The sequence below is a fragment of the Talpa occidentalis genome, unplaced genomic scaffold (genome assembly GCF_014898055.3).
Source record: "Talpa occidentalis isolate TD23 unplaced genomic scaffold, MPIMG_talOcc4v2.1 talOcc4.12, whole genome shotgun sequence".
NCBI classification, from domain to species: domain Eukaryota; kingdom Metazoa; phylum Chordata; class Mammalia; order Eulipotyphla; family Talpidae; genus Talpa; species Talpa occidentalis.
The window spans coordinates 88,830,130-88,853,542 of NW_023601212.1; the positions used below are offsets into that span (position 1 = coordinate 88,830,130).

Consider the following 23,413-nt stretch of genomic DNA (forward strand, 5'->3'; position numbering starts at 1 on the left):
GCAGAGGCCAAGACTTACTGAGTGGATATTTAGATGCCTTTGAGGCCCCCTGCACACCAACCACTATGGTAGAGGCAGGCGGGAAAGCCTGAGGGTGCCATGACCTCACCCTGCGAAGGGAGAGCCAGCCCAAGTGGGAGCAGGAGAGGGCTGGCCCTTGGGGACCTTGTAATTCCCATTGAGGAACCTGGGCCTCTACCTGGGAGTCTGGGAAGGATTCTAAGCAGGGGAGCAGCTTGATCAGCTTCGTTCTCTGCCTGTGAAGGAGATTGGGTGAGACGAGAGGCAGGAAGGCCAGCCCAGAGGCTGGTGGCAGCGATCCAGGAAAAAGATTGCCATCAGGGGGACAACTCCCCCTGAAACACACTTCTGACCCCAATCGGCAGCAGAGGTCTCGGTATGACATCCAGAGCAGCCACTGGGCCTGGACTGAGGAGCAGTGCTAGGGGGAGGGAGCGTAGGACTCCAAAAAAGTCCACAGGACTCCTCACTGAGCAACTTTGGCCCTTGGAGAGGGACACTGAGCCCTCTTGGCCCGGACACCACCTCAGCTCCTGCCAGGAGCCAGTGAGAGGGCCAGCAGCCGCATCAGCAAAAGGTCCCCACAAAGGCACATACCCAGGAGGGCCCTGGTGTGCTTTTGTCCTCCCAGGGCTACCAGTGGATTCGCTGGAAAAGCCAGCTCCTCTGATGAGGGCAGCGGCTGAGCTAATACACTTCCTTTCTGACCAGGCTGATCCAGGTGCTGAGAGCATCCAGGCTCAGAACATGTCAGGGGCTGGATGACCCGGTGGCTCCTCGGCCCCAGGTTTCCTGTCCATGTTCCTTTGAAGTAGGAAATTTGGGTCCCTGGAAGGACGATGCCTGTAAATTCTAATCCGTCCCCACTTTGTCCTAGATCTAGAATAATAGCTCGTGGCCCTGGGCTAATCCAGAGATGGTCTCAGGGCACATTCCGGTGGCCTTTCTTGCTCTCACCTGTGCCTGTGGCAAACACAGCCCCGCAGGCCACTCCCTGAGGGCTCGGGATAGAGAAATTAGATGGCTCTCCAGGAGTGTAGAGGAGGTAGCTCCTTGGTCAAAAACCGCATTGTGGGGGCCTCCCCGGTGGCGCAGCGGTTGAGCGCTGGGTTGCGAAGCTGCCTGCGGCCTCTGTGGCACCGGTTCGATCCCTGGCCACCGGAGGAGGGTCCCGCATGGTGCGCAGACCTCTCCTGCCCCCCGCTGCTCCCCTCAGCAGTGTACTTCGGTCCTTCTGCCTGCTCTGCTCCCCGCTCTGGCTCTGGTGAATTCTCTCACCCTCCCGCGCTTCTGACTCTACCCAGTGCTTGTATAAACAAAACAAACAAATAAATAAATAAACATGCCTCTATTAAAAAAAAAAAAAAACGTATTGAGGGCCTCCCCTGGTGGCGCAGCGGTTGAGCGCTGGGCTGTGAGTCTGCCGGCAGCCTCTGCAACGCCGGTTCATTTCCCAGCCGCCCGCGAGGGTCCCACAAAAAAAAAAAAAAAAAAAAGTATTGTCCCTCACCAGTAGAAATTCATTGTGGAGTCGCCCATCCTTCTAGCGGCTGGTTTGAGGTCGGAGCATCATAGGGAATCAAGCAGAGAAACACAGCCTAACCAAGCACTTGGGAAATGCACGCGAGTCTCTGATTTTTTCATAGCATAAGATTCCAGGAGGTTCTTTTTTCTTTTTAAATAACTATAATTCTTTTCAAACTTATTATTTTTATTTTTTAAAGAATTATTTTATTTTATTTTTTAAGATTGATTTATTTATGCACACAAGAGCTGGGGTACAGGTCAGAGATGCGGGGGGTGAGAGGATTCACCAGAGACAGAGTGGGGAGCAGAACAGGCAGAGCTACTGAAATACACTGCTGAGGGGAGCAGCGGGCCAGATAGGAAAGGTCTGCTGCGCCATGTGGGGTGCTCCCTGGCTGGCCAGGAATTGAACTCGTGCTGCAGAGGCTGTGGATTGCTTCATAGTGCAATCCACAATGTATGCATTTTCATCTTGGTTATAGTCCCCAATCAATTCCCACCCCCCCTTGTTTTGATTCTACTCCCTCCCCCCCCATAGTGTGTCATGTTACTAATTACTCATCAAAATGAAAATAATAAAATGTTATGAAAATTGTGAAATATAATTTAACACTGTATGAAAATGAGATCTAGGCAAAATAACAAAAGCATTTAAAATTTTTTATAGTCAAAAAAAAAGATTGCAGGATTTTCCTAGGGACCTTACGGAGAGGCACGTATGGGCGAGAACACCTCTAGGAAGCAGCAGTTGGTCCCACCAAGTCTGCAACAGCAGGAGGCAAGAGCTGCTGCAGGTGGGAGGTGGGGGGACGGGGGCAGAGTCTCTGCTTGTTTATCCCTTTGAATTTGCCTGTTGATGTTGCTGATGGACAGAGGGTGAATAACTAACCTTTTGAGAAAAGGAAGCTGTTGTCCTTCTTTTAATCCAGCTTCTAAATGCCACTGAAGAAGCTAATATAATAAATCAGGAAAGTGGCAGCTTACAAGACAACTTAGAAAAATCAGTTGTGCTCCTATGTGTAAACAAGCTGGAAGAACCCAGAAAACAATCCTGTTTACCATCACATCAAAAATAATTAAATGCCTAGGAGTAATCTTAATGAAGGTAAGGACTTGTACAATGAAAATTATGACATTGTTAAAAAAAAAAAAGAAACAGAAAGATCCTCCCTGCTCATATGCTGGAAGAATTAGCATCGTCACTATGGCCATAGAACCCTCCTTCCTTTTGGGGGGAAGTAAAGGGCTAAATGTCATATGGAGAATGACCCACTGACACCTTTGAAGTCTCATGGTAAACAAAGCTTTATTGTGTTTTTTCTTTCACTAAAAAAAAAAAAACAAGGGAGCATTGAAACAGACTGAGAGCATGGCCCGCAGGCTCGCTCCGCATCAAGCAAAGTAGCCCCAGAGGAAGATGGCACAGCTGACGCAGACGATGAGGTTCATGTCCAGAAAGGTCTTCACCAGGGGGTTTTCTTCCAAGGAGATTCTGACAGGCTCCGCTTTGCTCAGAGGCTCCTCCTTTTCCTTACTCTCCATGCCGCAGAGCCACAGGATGGATCTCCTCAATTTTGACCGCTTTGGGGTCACATCACCTACAGAGAACCCAGCAAAGAAAGGTCAGGTTGTGTCTCCCAGAGAGGAGAGGAGAGGAGAGGATTAGCCGGGCGTGTTCCAGGCACTGTGGAAAGGCACTTTTCTGGAAGGTATTTGTCGATGCCTTAATTGTAGAAGACTGCTCAATTCTGGAAGGTTGGTGTTTTCAGGCTTTTAAGTGCTTTCAGGGGTGATATAATCTTTCCGATGAAAAGATTATAGCTCAGACTGACTAGCTCGAGTGAAGCCCCTTGCTGGTAGGCAATAGCAGAGGTGGGCTTGGGACCCAGATCTAGCTGAATCCCTCCTCTTTGGCCCATGGCTGGTTGGGAGGCTGAAGGGAAGCGAGTGCTTCCCTGGTGGGAAACTCAGTTTCTCCATTCAGAGCGGGGGCTGCAAACCCAGGTGCCCACAGAGCCCGGCAGGTGGCACACTTGAGTCAGGGGAGCTGATTTGCTTATTACACATGTTGAGGTATTTTTTTCTTCTTCCAAGAAGGGCTCTCCCTTTTGTTTTTCTTAAGACTCATGACCTTCCGGATCTATCCTTGAATTTCCCGCTTTAATTTGACATGGGTTGATATTTACAATTATTAAGGATAAAAAAAAAAGACCAAGCAGGATGATGACAACTATGGCCTCAGGGTCATGGAGACAATAGGGGCAGGTGGGGACCTTGGCTAACTGAAAGGCACGTCCCAGGTCTAAGGATCAGCTACTTTACAGCTCCCGACTACTTTTGCCATGCAGACATGTGGGCCCAGCGCTTCCTAGTCTTCCCATTTTGCAACAGAAGACGGAACTCTAGAATTTTAAGTGAAATGTAACTTTTAAAGGTTAACTCACATTTTATTAAAACAGTAGGTGTGCTAAACCAAAATATGTTTGCAAGCTGCCAGCTGGAAACCAGTAATTTAGAGAATGCCAGTAGCGGTGTGGACTCTGTGAGGATTGCATGTGTTAGCTGCTAATGGCCACCTGAGGGAGCTGTTGAAAGTCACTAGTGGGCCCACTTCACTGGCCAAAGTGAGGAAGGACCAGGGATGGTAAAATTCCAAGTCCGCCCCCTTTTCTGGCTTGTGATTTGATAGTAAGTCTCCCCTTAAGCATACGATGCTCCTTAAAGCTCCGACCATAACTGAGAAGCCGACTCACAGCTGTGGGGTTTGGCTGTGTTTTCCTGAACGCTGTCTAGTTGGATGTTGGTGCTGCTGGCCTCCGGCGTCCTGTTCTGAGAGAGGGCGGGGGGCAGGGGTGCTTCTGGTGGTGCCGGGTCATGTCGAGTAGCCCAGGTCAGGCGGCTGACCTAAGGGGCAGAGGCAGAGGCAGAGGGTGAGGTCCCTTCCCCCAGCCCTGCCCAAGCCCAAGTCTGCCCCAGTCTCTCTCTCTCTCTCTCTCTCCTCTTCCAACAAACTTCAGTTCCCTGGGCTTTCCAGAACCAGTGGGCATTCCCCCACCCACTCTGTCTTTCCTCTACCACCCTTTCCCCCCTGATAGGATCTTGACTTCTCTCTTTCTAGTCCCTGGGGCTTCACTGGGACATCTCTGGAGCCCGGCCATCAGCCGTTCAGCTCATCTGCTTCCCTGGCCACTGTGATTGGGCAGTTCAGGGATGAGCATGTGTCTTGAGCTGATTCCATCAGTGGGATTTGGGAACTTTGCTAGAAAGGCTGGCACAACGATGCGTGTGCTTTTGCTTAATGAGAACATGATATGATGCACCCCTAGAAGCTGTTGGTCCCGAATGGTACCCAGAGGACAGACGCAGAAGGGAGAGATGGGTCTGATGATCCATCATCAGTACAAGTCCTGAAATCAAACTGTCCCTGAGACCCAACTGGACTTGAGCCATTCTCTTTGCTCAGGCCAGCCTGGGGCTGTTTCCTGTCCCTTGCATGCAGTGAGAGTCTCAAAGGACAGAGCATCAAACCCCAGCGTACCATCTCTTTGGAGGGCGGCTCTGTGAACCAGCTCACAGTGGACACGATGATCAGGGTGACCGAAGACAGAATCATGGAGAAATAGAGGTAGTGGACCTTCACCACGGCCGGGCGCTCGTCTATCTGGTCACACAGAGGCTGCACATAAATGAAGTCCAGGACCAGTCGAACCAAGCCGAGGAGAAGGCCGAAGATCAGGCCTGAGAAGGCTCCCTGAAAATCAGAGTGAGGCCATCTTAGAGACATGGAGGGTGGGGGCGGCCAGCTTGGCCTCCAGAAATCTCCGTCAGCTGCCCCCCACATCCGTGTTCCCTGAGACAGTCGCTATAGGTGTTCATGATACGAAAAATGTCACAGCTACTTAATGATCTTTCCTGTATAATTAGTCAATTACACACATAATTTACTCATTCCCTATTCATTTGGCTTCCCAGTTTAATGAATCAAAATGCTGCTGACAACACCCGTGGATTTTTCCCCAAGGCCTGGTCACATCTTCCGGGTCCCCGTCGTCAAGAACTCAGCCTCCCTCACGACACCCAAATCAAGACAGCCGTGTACCCGGCCCTCCGCCCGCCTCCTCATGGCAGCACTTGTTTCTGGCCTTGTGGGGGCTGATGCAGAGCTACCTTCTCATTGGTCCGCTTCCAGAAACATCCCATGATGAAGACTATGGCCACGGGCGGCTGCAAGTAGGAGCTGATGGACTGGATGTAAATGAAGAGTTGGCCACCCTGGCTGGCCTGGACCACGGGGATCCAGAGGATGGAGACCAAGACCAGAAGCAGCACGAACACCCTGGAGCCAGCAGAGAGAGGCCCCTTAGCGCTCTCTCCCCCGACCCTTGGGCCTCTTCTGGATAGCGTCACTGAGGCGGCGCTCACACAGCCCAAGTCTAACTCATGGAGGGGGGGCTTGCAAGGCTACGATCCTGTAACTTTGGTAAATTTATCGAGTTGCGTGACCATCACCACTAGCAAGTTGTAGCATTTCCCTCACTCCAGAATTTCCTTCATGACCATTTATAGTGTATCCTTGCTCCCCGCCGAAGCAGCCCCTGTCTGTCTGGATTTGTCTTTCCTGGACACTTCGTAGAAATGGCAACACACATTGTGTGGCCTTTTGCAGCTTATTTCTTTCACGTGGCATTTTTTTTTAATGATTTATTTATTTATATATACAAGAGCTGGGGCGTAGGCCAGAGGTGTGGGGGGTGAGAGGATTCACCTGAGACAGAGTGGGCAACAGAATAGGCAGATTGACTGAAATACACTGTTGAGGGGAGCAGCGGGTAGGACAGGAGAGACCTACTGCGGATATCTCCCTGGCTGGGGATCGAACTCATGCTACAGTGGCTGGTGATTGCTTTTTAGTGCTTGTCTTTAACCCCTGCGCCACCAGGGAGGCCCTCACTTAGCATTTTTGAGGTTCGCCCACATGTTATATATCAACTTTTCATTCCTTTTTATTGAGAAATAGTCCATGGAGAAGCTGTGCCCTCACAAACCAGTCTGGTTTTGTAGATTATTTATCAGATATGTGACTTGTAAATCTCTTCCTCAATATCTGGCTTATTTCTTATTTTCTTAATGGTGTCTTTGGAGGTAAAAAGCTTTTTAATAGTCCAATTTTTGATAGCTTAATTTATCTTTTTCTTCTTTTTTTGCATTAGGCCTTTGGTGTCACAGCTATGAATCTTTCCCTAAGCCAACACTGAGGCAGCACCATCTTAAGGGCCAGGGCCCCAAGGTGCTTATTAGCATGTATTTTAAAGAAAATATACACACCATTCCCACTCAATTGAGACACGTTTCCTCCATTAGACTTCAGGGTTTTGCAGAAGGCTTGGTGGGACAACTTTACCCCCAAACCCCAGATACTCCTCCCTTTTATCTGGCTAACCCGTTCCTCTTGAAGGTCCCAACCCTCCTCCTTCCCCCCGTTTCTGGGCTCCCCAGAAAGGGGTCACACTCACTGGGGTTGCAATTGCCTGTTTACTTAACCCTCTTCTCCTAGCTCCATGAAAGCAAAAACAGTCTTTTCACACAGTGCTCACTGACCATCTCTTGGGTGGGTGGAGGGGTGGCTTATATGTGGGGTCCTGGGGAACCACACCTGTCCAAGGAGAAGAATCTGAACCATCCTTGATAAGTCCCTTTGCCTCTGGGTGGGTTCAGCACTTTCCTCCCCGGTATCTGGACCTGGAACTCCCCTGCCTGGCCCCACCCAGTAGACCTCACCTGCCCACAATCAGGAGCTCCTTCTCAGAGGCTCGAGGCCGAATGTGATTCCAGAGGTCCATGGTGAAGATGGTACTAGCACTATTAAAGATGGAGGTGAGGGAGGACATGAGCGCCGCCACCATCACAGCCATCATGAGCCCACGGAGTCCTGGGAGCGGAAGGGAAGTGTGTGGGCTCAGGCAGTTCTTGCCAACGGCTGCTGCCTCCTCTTGTGATGCCATTACCCCAGCTGCACAGCCGCTGACCCAGTAGGGCCAACTCTGGGGAAGCAGAGAGCCTCACAGGTGGAAGCCATGAATGGGACTCAGAAATCTGGGCAGGGTAGGACCCCACAAGGTTTTATTTGGGGGCCCTAGGCCCAGAGCCCCATTCTCTCCCCCCACCCTCCCCACTTGTTCCTCCCTCAGATCAGGACCCAGCCAATATCCTCTTTCCTGGGTGCTCCAGGGGACTGGGTATGGGGTGAGGGGCATTACCTGTGGGCAGGAGTTCCAGCACAAGTTTGGGGTATGCGATGTCAGAACAGCCAGAGGGGTTGCCGCAGACCTTCTGGCAGATTTCTGGTACTGCACAAGCCACCTGATCTGTGAAGGAGACAAGGCCCAGGTTGAGTGGACAGACTGGCAGAGCCAGGCCCAGCCAAAGCATGCTTGACACTGGCCAGCACCAGGACACAGGACTGTTGTAGAGAAGTGTAAGGCCCAGTGAGACACAAGTGACTATTATACACCCCAACTTCTTACTTAGCCTTTCTGAACTCTAGTTGCCCTATCTCTAAAATTGGGATAACAATGGAATTTCAATTTCTTTGTTTCGCCGTATCCTTCTCAATAGCTCATATAGATACAATTTGAAAATTCTATTTTATTGTAGCTCTGTTTTTTTTTTTAATGTAGCATAAGACCAAAGAAATGAAATAGCCCCCTTGTCTCCATTGGAAAGGCCAAGGTAACAGGTCATTATAAAATTTCTGCACTCATGTCTTCTCAAGGCTGAGATCTGTCCACTAACAGCTATTGATGGGAGAGGAAATGAATGCTGTGGCCACAATAAATAACACTAATTAATAGTACTAACAGCAGCTGCCAATAGTAGATGCCCCCCAAAATCCTGGTTCAGTCTCGGACAAAATTAGGGCTGTAGTTGTCGAGTAAGATGGCAGAAGAGTGAAGACCTGGAGCTTTTATGACACCTTCCAGGAAGATTTGGAGATTAGGAAATCGATTCCTGTGTCCTGAACGCAATATGGAACCTCACAGGTGGAGCAAATGTCTAGTTTACATTCAAATCTTACGGTCTCTGCCTCTTGTCCAAAATCACTTCTCTTCAAGGTACATGAGGAGCAGCAAGAATCTGCCTGAGATATTTAATTAACTACAGAGTTTGATATTTAACCTTTTAGCCTTTAACCTGAAACACTTGGCAGACAGTTTATAAAGCATGTTTGTGGCAGAAAACTGTTTGTTCATTCAGTCTAAAGAATATGTTCATCACAGAAAGTGGCTGGCTCAGCTAAATTAGGAATAAACAACAGCCTTGGGATTGTTAACCACCTTCGGTAACATCTGCTCACCTGTCTCGAGTTAATCAATCAACCATTCCATATGAGGAGTGGGTTCCCTTATCAGGGCAACTACGATGTGTGAGATAAAAGATACTTCTGACCCAGTCAAGCCTAAACATAATAGATATAAAGCCTTCTTCCACATGCCAGTTTTCACGGGGGTCTCACTGTGTAAATACTGTACACCTGAGTTAATCTTCATAACTCCATGGGGAAGATTCTGTTATTCTACCTACTTTCAAGATAAGTAAACTGAGGCCCAGAGATTTGAATTAGCTTCTCCTAAGCACAATGGTCAATGGTGTGGGTACACTCTGGTGGTAAGACCTGATGGGGGGATCCCAATGTTACATCACTTAAAAATAAAGCAATAAATAGCTTCCCCAAATCATACAGCTAGTAAATAGCCTGGGAAGGTTTCAAACCCTTAGTTCATTGCAAAGCTCGGGTGGAGAAGATTGTGTCCATAGGTACATTTCTAGACTCTTGGATTTTATTGTTTCGAGGGTTGTTGTAGGGTAACGTAAAAAGTATCAGGTTTTTCTGCCCTCCCGCCATCAGGATAGATGATGGAACCCTGTGATCCTGAATGCAGGCCTGATGGCGGGCACCTGGAGTAGGGTGTGGGTATAGGTAGACGGGATTCACCTGGGCTCAGACTGGGCTTTTAAGGGCGACGTCACAGGGACGCCAGCAGAAGCAGAGAAGCAGGAGAGCAGAGGAGCAGAGAGAATGCGAGAGAAGGCCGGAGAGCCCAGAAAGAGTAAAGACTTGCTGGGGGCTGGGAGGCCTGCCAGCCTCCCGGACCCCATCACCCCTGCCTGCTGTGTACCTGGTAAATCCCAATAAAAGCCTGCAAAAGCCACTGAGGGCTCCAGGACTCTTTCCTCCTTTAGCCAGTCTGCTGGATCAGAAAACCTGCTCAGTGCCCCTGGCGGCCCCTACGGTTGTATTGTTTCTCTTCACTTCTGCTAGCATTGCTTTCAAAAGTGCGTGCCACTCCGCAGGTGGACTAAGTGGAAGAGGGTGTGGTCCAGGCTCGTGCCGGCTCAGGATCAGAACATCCCTACAGGCACATCTAGATCCAGTGGAAGATTTAGAGGAGGCTCTGAGGGAGATGAGAGAGAGAAAAATAGAGGGGAAGGACAGTGGCTTGGCCCAGACTCTGGCACTTGAGGCAGAGGATTTGCAATCTTCTGGCGGTCTTGTCAAAAGCAGATGCTGGCGTCATCCCCCAGAGATTCTGATTCCGTAGGTCTTAGACAGAACCTGAAAGCTTGCATTTCTAGCAAGTTCTGGAAGACACTGCTGCCGCTGGACTAGAGACTCCACTTTGAGAAACATTGGTCCAGGCTTCAAATCCACCACGTCCACCGCAGCCTTTTCTCGCTACCTGACTCTCTTAACTCCTATTGCTTTATTATATGATCAAGTGTTTTGCTATCTTTTTAATCTCATGTTTTCAGGAGTATCAGATTCATCCATCACTTTACAAAGCCCTTGGGGGCCTGGAACGTGGTGTGATGGCTCATTTGATGGCTGTTAGGATGGTTATAATCTTGTTATTGATCTTCCAGATATTGATCCAAAGCACAAGATATGATTTGCTGAGAGAGACAGTAGCATGATTAAGAGTCAAGTACAATAGCTAAGCTTTGGAAACAACCCAAATGCCCAAAAATAGATGACTGGATCAAGAAGATGTGGTACATAGACACCATGGAATATTATTCAGCATTCAAAAAAGATAAACACATGCAATTTGCAGCAACATGGATGGCGCTGGAAGGGATCATGCTCAGCGAAATAAGGCAGAAAGAAAAAGAAAAATACCGGATGGTCTCACTCATAGCAGGAATCTAGAAAACTTAAATAAGGGACCAGGAAAATGAATAACTATAAGAAAGCGAAAATCAAAATCAACAAAAAACTATGAACCAGAGACACTTTTTGGGGGGTGAGGGGCGGGAGGGGAGGGATTGGGGTCAGAATGGGGGGGTTGCAATTGTATGGGGAATATAAAAATAAAATTTATTAATTAAAAAAAAATAAATTCTGAAAATAAAAAAAAAATCACACACACAAAAAAAGAGTCAGGTTCAAATTCAGGCTTAGCCACCACTAACCAAATAACTTAGAGCGAGTAACTCAACCTAGGAGAGATCAAGAGTCCTCTTTTTCCTTCATTCCCATATCCACTCCCTCATTAATCTGGATTAGCTTCACTCGACTACATTTCCAAACCATCCGCGTGGATCAACTATTGCCTCTTCATAGATCCCTTCCCTGGAAACTGTGAGAAGTGACCCCTGCCAGGATTCCCCGTGATCTCTCCCAGGTCACTTAGCACAATAGATGATCATCTCAGTTACATCTTTACTTATTTTTGTCTGTCTTCTCCACCACTAAAAGATAAGTCCCACACATCAGGGGTACTCTGTGTCTTGTTTGTTTATGAACCCCCATGCCTGGCAGATAACTGCTCTCACAACATTTATTGAATACAAGAAAGAATGATTTTATATATATATATATATATATATTAGAGAGAGAGAGAGAGAGAGAGCTTCAATTTCCCCCATCTGTAAATTCAAATAACAATAAAGTCATTTTGGGCCTCCCCGGTTAAGTCTCAGCACCATGAATCTATCTGCAGTCACCGCAGCATGAGTTTGATCCCCAGCCAGGGAGCTACCCACATGGCGCAGGAGACCTCTCCTGTCTCACCCGCTGCTCCCCTCAGCAGTGTATTTCAGTCAGTCCGCCTGTTCTGCTCCCCACTCTGTGTCTGGTGAATCCTCTCACCCCCTGCACCTCTGGCCTGTACCCCAGGTCTTGTATGCATAAATAAATAAATCTTTAAAAAAATGCAAAAATAAATAACCCCCCAAACTATCACCTAGCAATGTGGAGGGCTTTGCCGTTGTCTTTGGTCTCTCCTTGCCCTCCCTGTAAGGGGCCAGTTTCAGATCCCACCTGAGGTGTCCCTGCGGCACCATCCAACAGGGACACCAGCTGCTTTCCCTGGGGGCCGCCAGCAATCCGTTCAAAACATTCACGGGGGCTGAGACTCACAGCAGATGCCCGCCCCGCCAGCTGTCTTCTCACCTGGGAAGAGGATGCGGCTGACCATTCCAGGGAAGACCATCATGAAAAGGGGCAGCACCTTGAGGTAGGCGGCCATCAGAGAGCCTCCTTTGGCATGGGACAGGTCCCTGGCAGCCAGAGTCCGCTGGACAATCACCTGGGAGACAGTGAGTGGTTGGCATCTGAGACAGTTTCTGCTTCAGACGCAGAAGTGAGTGTGGCTTCTCCACAGGGATCTTGGTTCTTCCAGGAGCACCTGGGCCCTGTTCTCCATCCCTGTGGTCCAGCTGGGGTTGAGATGACCCTTCCCCTTTTTTCCTCCACATTCCTTTACCCAGGGGCTGGCCAATTAGAGTTCTCCAGAAAATTATTTCTCAGACTTCTTTGGCTACCATGATTGTTCAGGAAAAGTAGAAGCCCAAGACAAGTCAGTTGCACCTCTGCGTGGGATCGCTTCCTAAAAGAGGCAAGGGATAGATGCGCCCTACCACCTGCAGCCTCGGGTGGAATTGCTAACTGAGAAGGCAGCCTGGACTGCTGGCTGCAGCTCCGCCGCCATCTTACAGGAGAAGCTTCCTGGAGATGGAGGTCATCTCTGAGGGAAGAAAACCAGAAAACGAAGAGACAGAGAAACAATTTCTGATGACACAGAATGAGACCTCAATCCAGCTGCGCTGGGTCTGGGTTTCCAGTGCCAGCTCTGGAGACAGCCTGGGTTCAAATCCCACCTGCCCGCCTCTCTGCTGCGTCAGCACGGACAAGCAATTTGACCTCTCTGCCTCCTTTTCCTCATCTATACAATGGGGGTGCCATTGGGAATAGGCTCTCAGTTCAGTGAACAAAGAGTGTCCCTTGGGCTTTGTTCCGTCCTTAAATGACACTAGATTTAGGGCCGGCAAAGATGTGTGTTGCCAAGAGTGGCACCAGCACAACAGAACGACTCAAGCTTTGGCGTCCGCAGAATCCAGCTCAGCGACACCAGGGATTTGAGACCCATGTCACCGAGTGTGGGGTGGACTCGGGTTTCTGGGCCCCCAGCTCCACCTGCCAGGGTGTAGAAGGAGACTGAGTCCTCTTAGGGTCCATGCTCTTGAGTGATGATTTGGAAGTGACTTTCAAGGGGCACGCGCTGGAATCCCAGCCACTCCGGGTAGGAGGACTCTCCAGTAAATATTTGTACAGATGAATAAATAGAAGCGGGTGTGCTGTGAGGGGCAGGAGCATGCGTGAAAATGTAAATGTTTCCAGTGGTTTATTAAATGTCCCTACACAAGAGGGGGGTGACAAATCCCCAGGTGTCCTCTTGTAACTCTGAGTCACGCCATTTAGCAGCCAAGATCCTGGCGGCTCAGAGAGCTTGAGTAAAGGCTCAGGTGGAGCCTCTGACCTTGGATCCAGCCTGTGCAGGTTAAAGCCTGAGCTGGGGGCCGTGGGCTGTGCTCTTTCCCAGGGTTCCTCCTTCATGAGGTCGGCTAAGGAGTAGAAGGGGGTCACTACAGTGAGTGGGGGTACCCCTCACTGCCTTGGCACTTAGCTCTCCAAGTGGGGGGGGGGAGTTCTGGCCCAGGAAGGGTCCTGGGTTCCATTCCCTGCAGGGACTCCTGTGTCAACTGCACCATCACTGCCTAGTTCACCTCTCACGGGCCCCGGCGAAGCACGAGCGCTTCCAAAATGGTGGGAGCATCTCTGATCTTTAATGTAACAGAAGGAAACACTTCAGCAGGTGAACTGTTCACGTGGGTTGCAACCTGAGAACGTATAAACAGACGTGCAGTGAAGTGGACCCTGTCTGTGCTTGCGAGTCTGCCTGCCTCTCCACCCAGGGGCACCCCTTATTCCTATTTCACATTCCCTCGTTCAGAGTGTCTTTATGCACATACGAGCAAATGCAAATATTGATTTCAGTCTCTCTTTTAGCACAAGAGGCCTGTTACACACGCTGTTGTGCCTGCTGCCTTTCTCACGTCTCTTTGCACACCTGTTCAGAGTTCGTGCCTAAAGGCCTTTGCTCTCACTGTTCCCTCCAGCAAACTCTCCACCAAGAGCCAAGCGTCACGGGAGCCCTCACTCAAGGTCACTTCCAAGTCACACCAGCCCTCACCACCTATCTTAAAATGCGCGCACACTCAGTCCCCCTACCCCCCATCTACTTTTAAAAAATGACATTTATAGTCTCTTTACTTGTTTATTGTCTGTCCCATAATTTACTTGTTTATTGTCTGTCTCCCCCCAGAAGAGGGTGGAGAGGGGCCAGGACCTTATCTGATCAGTGTAATCCGATGGCTTCATGCCCCAGGATAGCTTGGCACACAGGGACCCCAAGTGAGTATTTATTGAGCAAATGATATCCCATGTCAGGTTTAACCAACATTTAAAATGCACCCATCTTGGGCCTCCCGGGTGGCGCAAGGGGTTAAGTCTCAGCAGTATGAAGCTTTCGGGCATTCGATCCTGGCCAGGGAGCTACCCACATAGTGCAGCAGACCTCTCCTATCTTGCCCGCTGCTCCCCTCAGCAGTGCATTTCAGTAGATCTGCCTGTTCTGATCCCCACTCTGTCTCTGGTGAATCCTCTCACCCCCTCCACACACCTCTGGCCTGTACCCCAGTTCTTGTATGCATAAATAAATAAATAAATCTTTAAAAATAATAAAATAAAATGTACCATCTCTCCTGCTAACTGGATCCTTCCAGACATTCAGAAGGATGTACTAAAGCTTTGCCCTTTGCAGATATCAGCAGCTTTGGCCCTGTCATACATGAGCAAGAGCAAAGTAAAGTCACACATAGCACAGTAGAAAGAACAGTCAAGGATGGTGGTGGAGAATCAGAAATGAGGAGAGATGGAGAGAGAAAACAACCCCACATGCCTGCCACCCTCAGAAGCATCCTGGGAAGCTTGCTCAGCCCCGGCCCTTACCTGATCCGTGCACCAGTACCAGAGGGACGGGATGGACATTCCAAAGAGGATCCCAGGCCACGGCAGGTCAGAAGTCAGTGGGTCCCGGAACATATGGAAGGCATCTTCTCGGGGCAGCCCGCAGCTGCTGTTCTCACTCCGGTTGCTGGCCACGGCCAAGAAGTACTTCTCCTGCAGCCCATCCAGCCCGCCCACTGCTGCGAAACCTGGAATTCAGAGAAGTCCAGCTTGGCTGGGACTCGAGGGGATCCACAGCAAGTGATGGGCAGGGGTGGGGGGCGTGGAGATAGGTGGGTACCTCCTAACAGCAGAGCTACCCAGGAAGTCAGTCACCTTACAGGTTCTTAACCTCCTTTTTCCCTCTTCATTTTCACACCTTTGACCGCCTTTCTGAATGTTTCTGAATGCATAACACAAAAATACCAAGGATTGTATATGAAACAAATAAATTGAAGGCAATCATCAAAACATAAAACTGTTACATAATTTCTTTTTTTGCTCCATTAAATGGTGTCCTCTTTTTTTTTTTTTTTAAAGATTTATTTATTTATGCATCCAAGAACTGGCCAGAGGTGTGGGGGGTGAGAGGATTCACCAGAGACAGAGCGGGGAACAGAACAGGGAGAGCAACTGAAATGCACTGCTGAGGGGAGCAAAGGGTGAGTCAGGAGGTCTGCTGCGCCATGTGGGTAGCTCCCTGGCTGGGGATCGAACTCATGCTGCAGTGGCTGCGGATAGCTTCATACGTTGCATCTTAACCCCTTGCGCCACCAGGGAGGCCTGTAATGTCCTCTTCATTATTTCCAAATAGCCTATAATTGCAGCCTTTATTTCCTCTCTGGCCCAAGCACAATTTAGGAGACTTGTCAACTTGCTAAGTAATTATATTTTTTTAAATTGTAGGAAAAAAATATTTTTCCTAACAGCTTAATATTTTGTTTTACCTAGGTAAAGTAATATACCTGAACAAGGGGTATTTTTGCAAAATTTGGTCTTTCTCGAAGATTCATTTTTGTTGATATTTCTATGATGTTGGACAAAAGGGGCATTTGCTGTTATGAGATTGCTTATTCATTTATAAGATTTTCAACTTCTAAATCTTTTCTGTTTTGGCTTCTTAGTCTGTCAGGTGTTAAAATCTTTTGGTATTACTTGGTTTCTGGAATTTCTCCTAATTCTAACAACTTTGACTTTGGGCAACTTGCTGTCATGTAATTTCATACACAAAAGTTCTCTCTGTTGCAAATGTTGTGTATCTGGTTATAAATGACTTTTCTCTCTTTAATGCTTTTTTACCCTTTATTCTTTTTTTATGTGTGCTTCTTGCAAATGACACAAAGTTGAATTTTCTTAACCCAAGCTGTATTCTTTGAGTTTTGTTGAAGAAATAAACATATAGATAACTAAGCAAAAGAATAACAGCACAAATAGCGGCTACCACTGCCCAGCTTTCTCCTAGTGCTCACATCTATACTGGAAGATGACTTGTGAGTCATGGCAGAGATCGACACCCGAGGCAGAGAGAAGCCCCTTATCCCCTTATTCTGCTCTACCAGTGAGCCGCTGTGAGAATAAGGAGGCAGGAGACAAAGGGGTGCCTGAACAGATGGTGCAATCCAAAAGAAGGAGCCCCCAGAAACCAGGAGTTAGCTCTCACCCCCAGCTCAGACAGTAAAACACAAGGGAAGGAGCACCAGCGGGACTGGTTGGGAGCATGTGTGAAAACCTGCAGATGCCTTGGAGAATGTCTGCAGGCGTAGCAGGTGGGTCTGTGAACTCTCTCCTGACTGATGGGAAGGACTTAAGTAATGGGCCGCCCCCACAGAGACCCCCTACCTACGTTCATGGAAAGAGATCTAGAGGTTTGACTGTGAATAACAGTCCTTGAGAAGCTCTTTGGCTTTTCCTGCCTCTCAAACCTGCAGTGTCACTTGGGTTCAAAGGTTCGTTCACATTTCTTCACATGCTTTACCCACTACCTTTAGTGCTGATCTTTGGATATTGCCTGCAGGGTGTTTGCTTCGGCAGCACATATACTAAAATTGGATATTGCCTGCAGGGATTATCACTGTGGTGTTGGAATGGAGATTTTCTCTTTTGCCTTCAATGCATCTGCATTTTTTTCAGGGCAGTTCTACTCTAAGGAGACTTGTCTCTTTGCTCTTACTTCATTCATTCATCCATGCCACAGAGGAAGAACTACCAACTTTTACTTAGAAACCAGTAGGTTGGGCCTCCCCGGTGGCCGAGCGGTTGAGCGCTGGGTTGCAAAGCTGCCCGCAGCCTCTGCAGCGCCGGTTCAATCCCCGGCTGCTCCCCGGCCACCGGAGGAGGGTCCCACATGGCGCACAGACCTCTCCTGCCGCCTGCTGCTCCCCTCAGCAGTGTACTTCGGTCCTTCTGCCTGCTCTGCTCCCCGCTCTGGCTCTGAATTCTCTCACCCTCCCGCGCTTCTGACTGTACCCAGTGCTTGTATAAATAAATAAAAATAAATCTTTTTTTAAAAAAAAAAAAGAAAGAAACCAGTAGGTTGCCATGAAAAGCACAGCTTTTCTCTTCTAGCTGGAACAGCATGACTCACACAGAGCCCAGCGGCAGGAGTGCCCAGGTAGCAAGCTCCCGGCCGCCAGCTCCGCTGCGCAGAGGGGAGAACAGATGTTTCTGCCTGAGAGAGGTGCCATCATTCACCCCCAGCCCCTGGGGCCCCACTTACTGTAGCCCATCAGGGTCAGCGCTCCTATCAGCATGATGAAGGTCTGCAGCGCGTCCGTGTAGATCACAGCAGCCAGGCCACCTGGGGGAAGATGAGCATGGAGGTGAGGCTGGGGCCTCTGATGGGGAGGAGTCACTCTGGGTTGTGGAGGGAACCTGGGAGTTTAAACCCACCTGAGATGCCTCAGCACCCCGAGGGCTTGTAAACGGCCCCCTTGCCTTACTGTGTGTGCACGCTCATTTTGTGGTGCAGATTGGCTGTTCTTTTGGCGAGCAAGCAAAATGGATTTCTCTACCTCTCAAAAGTGGGCTTGATCAAATGACCTGCTTTGACCAACAGCATCTGGGGGGAGAGGATGATAATATGGTGCAGCTCCAAGGCTAGACCCCTAGGGGCCCTACAGCGCCTGCTCTTGCTGCCATGTTGCCTTAGGCTCTGTGCTTCTTTCCAAAGCCCAGGCAGCCTGGCCTCGGGAGGATGGCAGCCCCCAGGGACGGAAGACCCAGCTGACAGCCCAGGCTAACCAGCCCTGTGAATGAGGCCCACTTGTTCCAGCCAGTTCTTGTAGGTGCCATCTAACCTCACCCCAACCAGCACCGGCACCCCAAGGAATGAGCTAAGTAGAATAGCAAGCCTTTGTTGTTGTCAGTTCCTACCTTGGTGGGTGGTTTGCTACATAGCAGTTTCTAACGCCTATAGAAAGTGATGCTGGGACTGCAGTTCCCGGGCTCTGATACCCTTATTGTTAACACTGGTAAAACGATGTGAGGTACTTGATCCTCAGACCCCGATGGACTTTCCAAACAGGGGCATGGTGGTTGGACCTTGGTGGATTCTTGCTGGTTTGCCACCCAGAAAAATCTCTGTAATGCCAATGATGGTGGCAAGTGCATCAGCCCCTGGAAAGAGCAATCTTTCCAAGCTCTTCCCCAGCCCTCCCTTCCTGCGCCAAAAGGGAAGGGACTCTTATCTGATACTAGCATTTACTGGTGGCAAAGTTGTCGTGCAATGAAATAGCACGCACATGGGTGTGGTGTTTCTCCATGTCAGCAGAAACCAGATACTGGGGCAAATGAAGAGACCTGGCCTAGCTTTTGGCCCCACATCTCTGCTGTCCTCATATGCTATCCATTAGCCTAGTGCAGTGACTGCCTGAAGCTTGGTACCCCTGAAACCCACACCGATGTTCACTGAGCACCTATTATGTGCCAGGCATGGTGTATAGTCTTCTATCCAGGGACTCACCAATGTGAATTACCAAGTGAGCACCCTACCTAAATTCTGTGGGGCGCCTAGGGAAGAGGGGGTGCAGAGGTAACAAAACAGCAAGTTTCTTGCTCTCACTGAGTTTATGGTCCAACAGGGGCAGACAGACCCCAAATATGAAACATACACTTAGTACAATATATATTTATATGAGTATATATGCTATATATAGGATCTATACTGATGCTATCCCTCTCCAGGACATGTATACACAAATATGCAAGGATATATAGTATGCACACATGTATCTAGTACATACATATGCATCTCTATGTATTTGTGGCATGAATTCTAGTATACCAGGAGATGAGAAAACATACTTGTCAAAGCCCTACTAATGTCAGCTGCTCTTCTAGGATACAAACCTGAGGGGGACCAGGAGACTGCCCCAGTTCAGGCTCTAGAACCCAGCTCTGGAGAGTGTACGTACCCACGCAGGAACTCTCAGTTTTGCAACAAGTAGGTCTTGAATTAGGAAAGGGAAAAGCACTCTACATGCCTTTTATAAGCCGCCCTCTTATCAGGCATCTCTCTTGCTCTGGACAATGGCTAAGAGAAGTCGTGTTATCTGGGGTGAAGTTAATAAGTGATTGGTTTTAATACACCGAGAAGATGACATCATGGGCCAGGCAAGGATGGTGCAGCCCCCGCCCTTTCTCACCACCTCTCCCGGCGTCAACCCTTGTCCCGTCTCACCTGCAATAGTGTACACGGCTGTGATGGCCAGCAGCCCGATCACGGCTAGGTACAGGTCCAGGTGCAAAGACTGCTGGATAAAGATGGCGCCCGCGTACATGTCCACCTGCGGAGACAGGAGGTAGGCCTGTGAGTGGATGTGAACGCATGAAGGAGCGGACACCGCAGCACAGGTTCCTCCAGCCTAAATTCAGGTCCTCGCCTGTGCCAAACACAGAAGAGTCGTACCCTGTCCTTTCTTCATCCACCTGTCCCCAGATCAGGGGTCTCCCACTGGAGCCCGGGGGGCCACTCTGTTTGCACTCCTTTCCCTGGACTGCCAGCCTCCTCCACGGTCTGTCACTGCGCGGTCTCCTCACACTCCATCTCCAGACTGCAGTTTTCATGAAAAACCCTCACGGTCCTACCACCCCTCGCCTCCCTATTAAAACTCTCCATGGCGGGCCTCCCCCGGTGGCGCAGCGGTGGAGCGCTGGGTTGCGAGGCTGCCCGCAGCCTCTGCAGCACCGGTTCGATCCCCGGCTGCTCCCCGGCCACCAGAGGAGGGTCCCACATGGCGCGCAGACCTCTCCTGCCGCCCGCTGCTCCCCTCAGCAGTGTGCTTTGTCATTCTGCCTGCTCTGCTCCCCGCTCTGGCTCTGGTGAATTCTCTCACCCTCCCGCCCTTCTGCCTGTACCCAGTGCTTGCATAAATAAATAAATAAATCTTTAAAAAAAAATAAAATAAAAAATAAAAAACTCTCCATGGCACCCCGTGGTCTCCCAGAGAACGTCTAAACTGCATGCCAGGCCCTTCATTCCTCTTTGACTTGCCAGCCACGTCCCCTCATGTCTCGTTCTAACCCTGCAGGAGCTCTGAAATCCCCCCCTTCCTCTAGCAAGTCATGTCCATCACCCCCTTTTGCTGTTCCACCCCCCATCCAGAGTGCTGCACACTGCCATTCTCGCTCCCGGTAACTGGCAGCCTCCAGTTCCCCTGCGGCGGCTCCCCACATCCCAGGCTTCCCTCTGGGCCGAGAATCTTACTGCGGAGTCAGCTTTGCTTCCACGGAATGACACTCCTGCGCTCTCCCTCACCCCTCCTCGTTAGGCCCAGCTCGGGAAGCCCCTGCTGCAAGGGGAGGCTGCAGCAGCATGGGGGGACGGGGCAGCATGTGCCTGGAGGCTGCAAAGCATCTGCTCTTGCCACTCTCCCCACATGGTCCACGGAAGGGCATCAGGGAGAGGCAGGCCGCCAGCACGTGGGCTAATGGCCCATCACCGCCTGGTTCCAGGAGGAAGGAGGCAGACCCGCCCGCGTTGGCAGGACTCGGGAATCCCGTGCAGGAACCTGCCAACCTTTGCGTTTGCTGAGGGAGCTTCAGCCAGTGTGGGCGGAGGAGTCCCTCACTCCCTTTCCTGACTGCCTCTCCCCCCTCCCCTCCCACCAGCCTCTCCCCTCCCCCAGGCTGCCTCAGAGAAAGCGCACGGGGAGGAGACACCAGGGCTGGATGGGCCTTAACCGATCCTGCCACGTGGGATGTGCCCGGCTGTGCCCCCTCTTACCGAGATCTTGGTGAAGATGTAGATAAACAGGTAGAGCACGGCCAGGGTGATGGGGATCCTGCTGCCGCCAAAGCGCTTCCTTAAGTACTCAGGCATCGTGGTGACCTGCGGCCAAGAGGAGCCTGTAATACCCCGCTGGCTCAGGTGCATGGCACCCCCATACCAGCCCTCCCACCCCAGCCACAGGGTCTTCTTGGGCTTCTCAATGGGAGATAGAAGAAGGGAGGAGAAACTGGGGGCAGAGGAGTGGGGTGTGGGATATAGGGGTTCTGTGCAGAGACGTGAACCCAACAATCAGATTCCCCCAGTGCAAGGCGTCCTCAGGCTGCAGTCCCAGTCTTTGCCATGCCCCAACTCTCAATTACCTAGTGCTTCTCTTTAAACCCACCCATGCTTTTATTTACATTTTAGAATTTTTTTCTCAGATATTAATAATGTGCCAATCATTCACACCACTGTATAACCTCGGGAGCACAGTGCCACACTTCCAGGCCTGCACGGGCGTTGCTTGTCCCCCCCAGGCTCAGCACCCAGGCCTGGCCCCTCTCGTTGGCCTCCTCCCTCTCCATCCCCTCTGGTCACTGCTCTATTTTTTTTTTTTTTAAATATATCCTCTTTATTTTTTTTTAAAGATTTATTTATTTATTTATACAAGCACTGGGTACAGTCAGAAGTGCTGGAGGGTGAGAGAATTCACCAGAGCCAGAGCGGGGAGCAGAGCAGGCAGACTGACAAAGTACACTGCTGAGGGGAGCAGGGGGCGGCAGGAGAGGCCTGCAGTGCCATGTGGGACCCTCCCCCGCGGCCGGGATCGAACCGGCACAGCAGAGGCTGCGGGCAGCTTCACAGCGCAGTGCTCAAACGCTTGCATCACCAGGGGCGGCCCAACTGCTCTATTTTTCAGTGCCTAAGCAACACATGTTTTTATTTCAGTAAATTCACCTAAAAAAGGTAACTTCAAATCACCACTGACAATGGAAACTCAACCTTGAATTTAAGGGAGCCAGCAAAAAATAAATACAATGACTGGGAGAACCATTCACTTAGTTTCTATTCTTTTCGGGAACTTACTGTGGCACAGCAGGCTCTGGCCCACCGGCTACCCACTCTTTCTTTGAATCAGAGAATCATTTGGTGCCTTGCATCCCTTCTTTGTATCTCTTGTGAATCAGTAAGTCTCCATGTCACCACATTTTTAAAAATCCACTACACAGAGCTGTCGGAGCGGGTGGGAAAGGTGTTAAAGACAGACCCTGGGCCTCCCTGGTGGCACAAGGGGTTAAGCACAGCACTGTGAGGCTCTCCGCAGCCTCTGCAGCATGAGTTTGATCCCCAGCCAGGGAGTTGACCCACATGGCACAGCAGACCTCTCCTGCCTTGCCCGCTGCTCCCCTCAGCAGTGTGTTTCAGTCAGTCTGCCTGTTCTGTTCCCCGCTCTGTCTCTGGTGAATCCTCTCACACACACCCCTCCACACCTCTGGCCTGTACCCCAGTTCTTGTGTGCATAAATAAATAAATCTTTAAAAATAAATAAATAACTAAAAATGGAAATATCCTCTGACCCTGCAAGCCCACTTTCAAGCATCTGTTGAAAAACATGAGCGTGTCAATTCAAACAATTACGCACTCTCTGCCAGAGCATGCAGAGAAATGGAGTGCCCTGTAGTGCTGGCTGATAGAGGGTGGGATTAAGGGACTCACGCCCCAGGAAAGATGGAATCCTGCCACTTTCAGCCAAATGGAAGGCGTTCCAGGGAATTAGCTGTAGTAAGCACGTCCGAATGACAAAGACAAAGAGCGGACGTTTACAGAGCACATGAATCAACAAAGCAAAACACTTATAAAAACTAGTAGACACTAATAAAGTGAGGTGTCTGAGTTAAGAAGACAGAGAGGGGGATGGGCTCAGTGGGGTAATGAAGGGGTGGTGGGATATAAATAATTCATTCACAAGGCTAAAAATAAAGCAGTCTGTATTTTTCTTACTGGGAAGTCTTAGCCTTATTCCCTTCTCAAATGATGCTAGACAAAAATCAATTCTAGGTGGCGAATGAACGGACTTGATCTTGGAAAGTCGTAGAATATTGCAAAAGATCGTTATGACCTGGAGCAAAAATGTTTTTTTAAACACGATGAAGGAGGCAGTAACCGCTAAGGAGGGTGACAGATGTGACCACATTACTGTTGAGACCTGATGATCGAAAACACATGCCATTTGCAGCAACATGGATGGCGCTGGAAGGGATCATGCTCAGCGAAATAAGCCAGAAAGAAAAAGAAAAATACCGGATGGT

The 23,413-nt window shown here is 49.8% G+C and overlaps 1 protein-coding gene across 1 annotated transcript in view; it reads right to left on the reverse strand.

Annotated features, from left to right (window-relative positions):
- Positions 1 to 2,898: 2,898 nt before the first annotated feature.
- Positions 2,899 to 23,413, reverse strand: part of SLC5A11 (solute carrier family 5 member 11) — a 28,785-nt gene continuing 8,270 nt past the window's right edge. Inside the window, exons 5-15 of the mRNA XM_037504552.2 lie at positions 21,120 to 21,224; positions 19,575 to 19,680; positions 17,613 to 17,693; positions 14,900 to 15,105; positions 12,002 to 12,137; positions 7,806 to 7,913; positions 7,327 to 7,477; positions 5,716 to 5,884; positions 5,087 to 5,299; positions 4,302 to 4,452; positions 2,899 to 3,146 (exon numbers count right to left, since the gene is read on the reverse strand). Coding sequence (XP_037360449.1) covers positions 2,941 to 3,146; positions 4,302 to 4,452; positions 5,087 to 5,299; positions 5,716 to 5,884; positions 7,327 to 7,477; positions 7,806 to 7,913; positions 12,002 to 12,137; positions 14,900 to 15,105; positions 17,613 to 17,693; positions 19,575 to 19,680; positions 21,120 to 21,224 — 1,632 coding nt within the window. The 3' untranslated portion in view covers positions 2,899 to 2,940. The remainder of the gene's footprint in view (positions 3,147 to 4,301; positions 4,453 to 5,086; positions 5,300 to 5,715; positions 5,885 to 7,326; positions 7,478 to 7,805; positions 7,914 to 12,001; positions 12,138 to 14,899; positions 15,106 to 17,612; positions 17,694 to 19,574; positions 19,681 to 21,119; positions 21,225 to 23,413) is intronic.